This window comes from Xiphophorus maculatus, chromosome 6, assembly GCF_002775205.1.
Source record: "Xiphophorus maculatus strain JP 163 A chromosome 6, X_maculatus-5.0-male, whole genome shotgun sequence".
NCBI classification, from domain to species: Eukaryota; Metazoa; Chordata; class Actinopteri; order Cyprinodontiformes; family Poeciliidae; genus Xiphophorus; species Xiphophorus maculatus.
This window is the reverse complement of record NC_036448.1, coordinates 3,295,676-3,303,606: the sequence shown is the minus strand read 5'-3', so window position 1 is coordinate 3,303,606 and position 7,931 is coordinate 3,295,676. Positions and strand designations below refer to the sequence as shown.

Here is a 7,931-nt window from a genome sequence, read left to right as displayed (position 1 = left end):
AGACAGCGCTGTCCTGAGGGATGCTGCAATCCTTGTCCCTGGGCCTCCCTTCTTCACCTGCCAGCTTAGCGCTCATCACTTATGCACATAATCCCTAGTTGTTGCGTGTGATTCACCAGCCTGGGTCCAGAACCCAGGACCCCCGAGCCTCCCCTGCTTAAATGCTGCCTGGGTGGCTCCTGGGTGGCCATGGAAACTCATCTTCTCATGACAGTCAGGCTTCAGTCATGTCTCTAAGTCCCTCTTCAGTCACAGAGCGTCTTTTTCTGTCCTCTGTTTTCCATCTCCTAATGCCCTCTGCCGTCCCTGTGTTGCCTTATCTATGGCTTTCTGTTTCTTTTCTTTGGCTTTGGTTGCTCCCATGCATGGGCTCAGCTGATCCACAGAAAGGGGCCAAAACTCCGCAACAATGTGACATCTTTAGAAGACACAAAAGTGCATAAGTGCTACTCTATGGCAAGTTTTAACGAGTGGATTTACCATCACTCCCAAATGAAGGCCTGACCTCATTTTATTGTGAGTCTCATCTGTAAAGTGAGATCGTAAGATAGACTTGTGCGCTCCTTTTCAGCACGGGCACTGCGAGGCCTGGGAGTGCAGATCAACTTACCCCCCCACTACAAGTCTGCAGCCTCAGCCATTAGTTTGTTCTAAGCTCTGAAGATCGCACAGGCCCTCGCGGGAGAACAAGACAGGCAACCGGGCAATGTTGCACGGCCCCACATGAACAAGTGTCACAGTGATCCGAAGCAGTCCTCCCCCTGTGTGAACGCCATGTGAGAGGCGGCTCCATCCATGCCCCAACCACCTCTGCACAAGGCTCTCCATTGACTTCTAACCTGATGAGGGACCACGGGAGACAAAGCGCAGCTGGGCGGCGCCCATCCCTCCGACAAGCCTGTGAACAAACGCTAACACGGCTGCAACTGTCCACCCCCTGAATCACTGAATTTATTGACCAACCACAGAGCCCATTCAGGCCAGGAAGGACTGATAAATGAAGGGGGACAGCGATGGCATGAGGACTCGGGGTAAGGAGACGATGCTCAGGGGGACATTGGGGAGGAAAGGGGCTTTGTGACCAGCTGGTGGGTCACAGACCTTTTACCAGACGTGATTGCCTTTGTATCATCTGTAAAATGAGGCCATTGGTATGTGAGCATCAGGTTGGCCTTATGTCCCGACTATTAATCAAAAACGGGGCCTCAACTGGGTCTAAGAACTTTAGTAGAAACAGCATGCAAATTGGTCTTTTGCAAAGTAGAAATACAAAAGTTGAAGACTTGATGAAAATCGTCACAAAAGTAATGGTTCGGGATTTTTACAGGGAGCTGTAAAAATCTGTTAAAAGTTTTAAAGCATTTCGTATCTTACCAGCAATACATATCTCTCTTGGCGTTTTAATTTGGTATAAAGATTGGGAACAGACCAAAGGGGACTTTTACATCTTAAAACAAGTTTAGACTAAATGTCAGTTTATCTTATTGCTACTTTATGATTCTTCACACCGTCATTGGCTGGTTGTTAACACAGGAAATGGAAGGAGGAAACATTGTACCAGCACCAATCTCGTATGCAACCACAAACAGAACATGTTGGCCTTTGCAATCAAGACTAACGGATACAACAGTAACATTATGAAAAATGTTGAATTATTACTGCAGGTCTGCTCAAAGTAGTTTGAGAAACTGAAAATGGTGTTGTGTTTGCACAGCGTGTCCACATACTTAGCTGACATGTTTAAAAGCAGTTTTCAAATGTTAGAAGCTTAAAGTCTCTGTATATCCAGAAGTTATTAAAAACAGCGAATCACTGTCTGCACGAGAAACCCCAACAGTAATGAAACACTCTTTCTTTTCTGTCTCACTTTGTCCTTGCGCTGTTTTAGTTCAAGTTTATTTGTAAGCTGGAGTTTAAAACTGGCAATTAAAGGGAAAACTGTCAATGTACAATTGTTTTTGGAGAATATTTAATCTAATTTAGCTACAGCCAAGTCCTGGATCTCCTTTTAAATGTTTATGATTCCTTATCTCAAATTCATTGCATAGAAATTACAAAGCATCTGAGTGAAATCCTTGTAATAGCAAAGACATTAAAGAAAATAAAAAGTCTGGTGTGTTTCTCCAGTAGTCACTAGGTGAGAGACAGGGTACACCCTGGACATGTCACCAGTCCATCACATATTCCAACATTTCCATTTCCACAAATAAACACTCAAAACAACATAACAGTTTAAAAGTTCACAGAATGATGCCACAATGTTTCTGATATCGGAGCAGAAATCTGCTTTTGTCTTGGTTCCGCTTGGATAGTCTGGCCATTGCTTTTCTACGCAATTCTGCTCAATGCTCATTTTCCCTCAGTGTTCCGTCTGGGCTTTCTCCAATTGAATTTGATTCCTTTGGTAGAATTTCCATCAGGCGAATCAATGAACAGAAGGAGAAGTTGTGAACGATGACAACGGTTTTCAGATTTGCAGTCTGTCTGTAGACTGCAAATCTGTAGACTTCAACGGCGGCGGAGGAAGTCGTCCAGTCCAGTCCGTGTTGGCCACACCTCCAAATATTGAATTAACAGCCATGGAATAGGATTAGCAGCCATCCTATTCCTTCTTCACAATGGAGGATTGTTGTTTACAGCGCAGGAAATTTCCGGTAAGCTTCATAGCGACCAGCGTCACAGCCAAAAGTTAGCAGTTGGGTAAAGTTCCAAGCTTCCGCAGCATCCACACCTCCAGCAAGCAATCGTTTCTTGATAGCCGAGAGTCCACTGCCTCTGGACGAAGTGAAGCGTAGAACAAGATGCAAAGAGCTTCATTTACTAAAAGTAAAATAACAGTTTGGAAGGTATTAACAGAACCTTATTTTAAAAATCCTGAACTATGCATTTAACGCTCAATTCAGGGGACACTGTAAGCAGTGAGAGTGTAAACAAATCTTGAAAGTGGCCAACCTACACAAAAAAAGTGTTACTTAAAGACAGATTAAGAAAGAAAAAAAAACTTAACAATGTCTGAAATAGCACACGTCTGAGAGCAAGCTTGAGAAAATCTTTTTGGGTGAGTTGCTAGCTGCGAGGAAGAAAGACTGTTTGTTTTAGCTTCTTTATTTGTCTTCACCACTCTCCATCTGTTCCGACTACGGACACAAAAGCAATACAGCAGAGAGTACACACACACACACACACACACACACACACACACACACACACACACACACACGCCAACCCACGTCTCTCTGCGCAGAGGCAACACTATCCGCAAAAAACACCACACGGCAAACAAGCCGGCGAAGGCAAGACATCGGTGTTTACCGAAAAGATGATCCCACAAGTCACAGAGACACATGAATTCATGATGCCTCCTCATCCTCATCATGAATATTCCCCTGAAATAAAAGGCCCCTTCCCTGATCTGTGGGAGATTCCTTTCTTTTGGCTACAAGCGAGGAACCCCTTCCCCTTATTCACGGTCCCCGCTAAATCCGTCCATTCACGGCCCGTAGGCCCTGATCTCCACATGAAATGATAGCACTCTTTCTCCTCCACTCCTGCGCCCTTAAGGGCCCATATGCCAGGCAGCGAGGAGGCTGGGAAAGCCCATAATTGATCAGTGAGTCTTGGCTGAAAAAGTGTGACCAAGGTCAGCCCCCCACGAAGTCTGCAACACTGGCTTCAAATACACATTTACTGGGGGAATTTCATGGAAGTTCTGCAGAGCAAACACTGGCATCAAAAAAAAGAAAAAGAAAAAAAGATACAGTACATATATGTTTATATATATGTTTACATATATGTACATATATGTTTATATGTACAAATACGGAATTACATTTTCATTCAAATGAGACTTTTTCCACATTTTCACAGATTTATTTTTGTGGAGCTGACTGGGAAACACTTTATGTGAACAAGAATCTACGGACACAAAAATCTGATAAAATCAAGTTTTCAGTTCCATGACATTTTAATATGCAATTATTAAAGTGGAATGTACCATAATCATAAAAAAGAGAGTCATATCAATCAGAAAAGGAGGACAAAAGGATCTACAGGAAGACGGGTGGTTGTTTCTTTTCTCTTCCACAGGAAGAATTCTGTCTCTATAAGAAAAAAAAAAGCTAATTTAACGCTTTCTATCTCAAAAGTACAACAGCCCTGCATATTTTTAATAAACTTAGATTACAATCACCAGTAAAATGACACCCTCTTTCATTTGTATGGTATTATCAATCAGAAACAGCATTCAGTTTTTATGCTGTATTAATATGGAAAGAACTCCCAGAATCAAAACACTGAGTTCATTTACACATTAAAAGCCACATGTTTATTTTTACTATTGATTAGCAGTAAGTGGAATACTGATCAACAGTCTCTAGAAAACCTCTGAGATTAATGTCAAAATTTCTTTTTTTTTCTAGAGAATTTTTGAGTTTTCAAACTCAAGAACTTCCCAAGTTTTTTTCTAGAAAATTTCTGAGCTTAATCTCAAAATTTCTGAGATGTTTTTGGTGGAAATTTACTCTTCCCTTGGGCTCTAGTACGCCATATGGCAGACAACCTCAAAGAAATGAAACAGGAGTAGTTTTCTTTACAAACTGGAAAGAAAAGTGAGCAAAAGAATCTCCACAACAGTCTGATGAACCAAAACGGCTCCAGAGACCTAATGCTGCTGCAGGTTGCTCTTAAAGCTACATGGGGTGTACTTAGTTCTCCAGAGAAATAATCACAGAGTTGCATCTGTTGTTAATTTTTGACAGAAGGTTAGATTGAATTCATTTTACAACCTTGTAGAGAGATGAGCCTAGAAATGAAAGAGGGTGTACTGTCTTTCGTTTATGACTAAATCTTCCATTTATCCTTAAATGCATCACGTCATCTTCATGTTAAACTTCAAGTTTATTTGAATAATGACGGCTTGATGATAGTAAAATAAACTCCATGATAAACTCAGTCGTCTGAAGTGTGTGTATTTTGTCTCAGCACTGTTAGCCTAGTAAGATGAATTCATAAAAAACTATTATTACAGTAGTCAGTGTTTAATATGTGCAATTATATTCTGTACCACTTCTGAACCTTTTAATAACTCAAGTTGCAAATGACCTGCAGAGGAGAGGACATGAAATATAAACCTCACAACTGTAAAAAAAAAAAAGTATCTGACCCTCACTTTAGTTTGATGTATTTCAGATCACCAAACCAACAAGCCAATTTTGACATCAGACAGATAACCTGATTAAATACAGAAAGGGATGATTTCATTCAGAAAGCTGTTCCAACTGACCTGCTACTATGTGAAAGAGTAAACGTCCATCTTGTTATGAATTAACTGTGATTAACCAGGTTGTTTTTTTTTGGGGGGGGGGGGGGGTTCAGTTTTACTAACCACAACCAGGCCTGGTTAGTTCCAGACCTGTTTGCAGACATGCCAACAGCAGGACCTGTCTGACAGCAAGAGGCACACAGAGATCTGGAAAAGCAACACATCACGTCCCGATCTAAACAAGTCCAGAAAGTGGTGAGAAACAAACTTCATTGATATTTAATCTTAACGTTGAAATGTCTGTTTTCTCTCCGTTTTCTTCTCTCCACAGAGGCCACGCCTGGTCTGGCGTTCTGTTTGGCTGTGACTCCGTCTTGGAAGACGGCACCGGCTGAGATAATGCTGCCATCAACTAATCCTTCTCCCTCTCCTGCTGTTAATTTTTACTTTTTTTATTAACAATGAAGTTACTCCTGTTTCTGTTTTGTGTCTCTGCTCTGTCTTCTCAAACCCACAGGCAGACAGCTGCTTGTACTGAGCCAGGTTCTGGTTCTGCTGGAAGTTTCTTCCTGTTAAAGGGGAGTTTTTCCTGCCCACTATCGCTACATGCATGATCGGTCTGAGGGATTGCGGTAAAGTTAATGACACAATGCAGGCGATTTTCGCTGAAATAATTTTATGTTGTAAATTATAAATAAACTGGACTGAATTGAAAATTACTTTAAGTGTACATCATGTACGACCTTTGGGCGTACATGCTCAAAAACTCTCCAGTTTGACTGAATTCAAGAATTCTGCCGTAAAAAGTGAACCACAACTCTTTTACAGTCATGTAAAAAAAATAATCAGCAGTTCTTGAAGGCTGTTGTCTCTCTAGGTAAAACAAGCTGTGTTTCCATTGACTGTATAGATACGCAGTTTGACATTATGAAAGTAGTTTAGCTTAATGGAAACACGGCACTGTAGGAAAAAATCTCATTTTTGGATGAAAGGTTTGGGATAAGGTGAGGTGGAGGGATTTTTTGGCCGTACTGAAATTGTTTTATTTTGCAAAACTGCAGTGGAAACACTTATGTTTTTTTTTGTTTTGTTTTTTGCTCACAGAAGTCACATAATCATCAACCAGATGTTCCCATCGACGCAAACCATGAAGAAGAAGTCAACAGGAAGCAGTTGGAGGATGATGGCGAGGAATGATTTTTAATGACTTATCGCCTGAACAAACATATTCACATGTGATTTTATTTGCATTTTCTATTCAATGGAAACGCCGCATTACCAAAATTGTGTTTGTTTTTTTAATTAGGGGAATATTGGCAAAGTTTTGCGCAACCCAGATCAGGTAGTTCTTAGGCTCAGGAGTAATTTATCTCTTACATACGTCTGTTGAACAATTTGTATTTAGTCAGGTTATCTTTGTCTGTTTGGTGATCTGAAACATGTAACTGTGACAACAAAAGAGATGAAATCTGTATGAGGGCAAACCATTTTTTACGGTATGCTCGTCATTTCTGCACTCATTAGAACATTCAAGTATGATTCATGACAGTTGCTCCAGAGCATTAGCATTAGCATACAAGGCTCCAAAAATGGAAAGCCCTCTGGCTCAACCCAGGATTCAGAGTTTAGTTCACTTTGATATGGCGGGTAAGAATGAAGGACATCAAGTAGGAGACCGTGTGTGTGGGCTTGTGTGTGTGTGTGTGTTAGTCTGTATCAGTAGGACATGTCAGGCTCCACCTCCTGCAGGGATCAGAGAGTTGCAGAGATGTGGGGCTGTGCTTCAGCAGCATATGTGACAGTAGAGGGTTGGGGGGGCCAGTTGGCGTCGTCCTGCAGCTCCAGGGCCAGGTGCCTGTACAGAACCTTCGGCCGCTTGTTCCTCCGACAGAACAAGCAGGACAGGAACAACGCGCCCCAGCTGTCATTAGCAACCTGTCAACACATCAACACCAACACAAATCTAGGAGTCAAAGCACTCCTACAAGTGCTTTGACTCCTAGATTAGCTATTCAATCTAGGAAATATCAACTTTTTAGTTGATATTTAACTAAAAAGATGCAGAAATCTATGTTTTTAAATGAGCAGCACAATAAACACATTCCTGAAATTCTGAATTTGTTTACAAAGCTTATTAAAGAGGATTCTGCTACATTTTCATCATCATAGAAAGTTATCAACATAAAAAAACTAAACAAAATAAAAGCGTGTACTACAGTATCTACTCCTGCTACACCTGTCTTGTGTATCTACACTGTAAAAACACAAGGTCTTACTAGATATTTTTGCTCTAGTTTCTAGTGCAAATATCTTAGTACACTTGAAATGAGACAAAAGTAACTTAAGTGGCTTTTTAGCACTACGTCTTAAGTTAATTATTGACTTAAGATGTAGTAACAAGTGTTATTCACTTGTTATAACAATGACAGATTATTTCAGTGTTATCAATGAAATAATCTGCCTGTGGAACCATTACTTTTTTATCAATATTAAGGAATGATTTACTGAAAACAAGCTTTTATATCTCACTCAAAAATTAATTGTACGTCGGTTTTGTCTTATTTCAAGTGTATTAAGATATTTGCACCAGAAAGTAGACCAAAAATACCTAGTAAGACTTTGTGTTTTTGCAGTGTATAAATAAATGGTTTGAGGTAAATATTGCTTCAGC

General features: G+C 40.7%; 1 protein-coding gene across 4 annotated transcripts in view; it reads right to left on the bottom strand.

Moving 5' to 3' along the window:
- Positions 1 to 3,930: 3,930 nt before the first annotated feature.
- Positions 3,931 to 7,931, bottom strand: part of LOC102232354 (probable cation-transporting ATPase 13A3) — a 29,201-nt gene continuing 25,200 nt past the window's right edge. For all 4 annotated transcript variants that reach the window (XM_023334964.1, XM_023334963.1, XM_023334965.1 and 1 more), the window contains one exon: positions 3,931 to 7,195. In XM_023334964.1, coding sequence (XP_023190732.1) covers positions 7,013 to 7,195 — 183 coding nt within the window. In that variant the 3' untranslated portion in view covers positions 3,931 to 7,012. The remainder of the gene's footprint in view (positions 7,196 to 7,931) is intronic.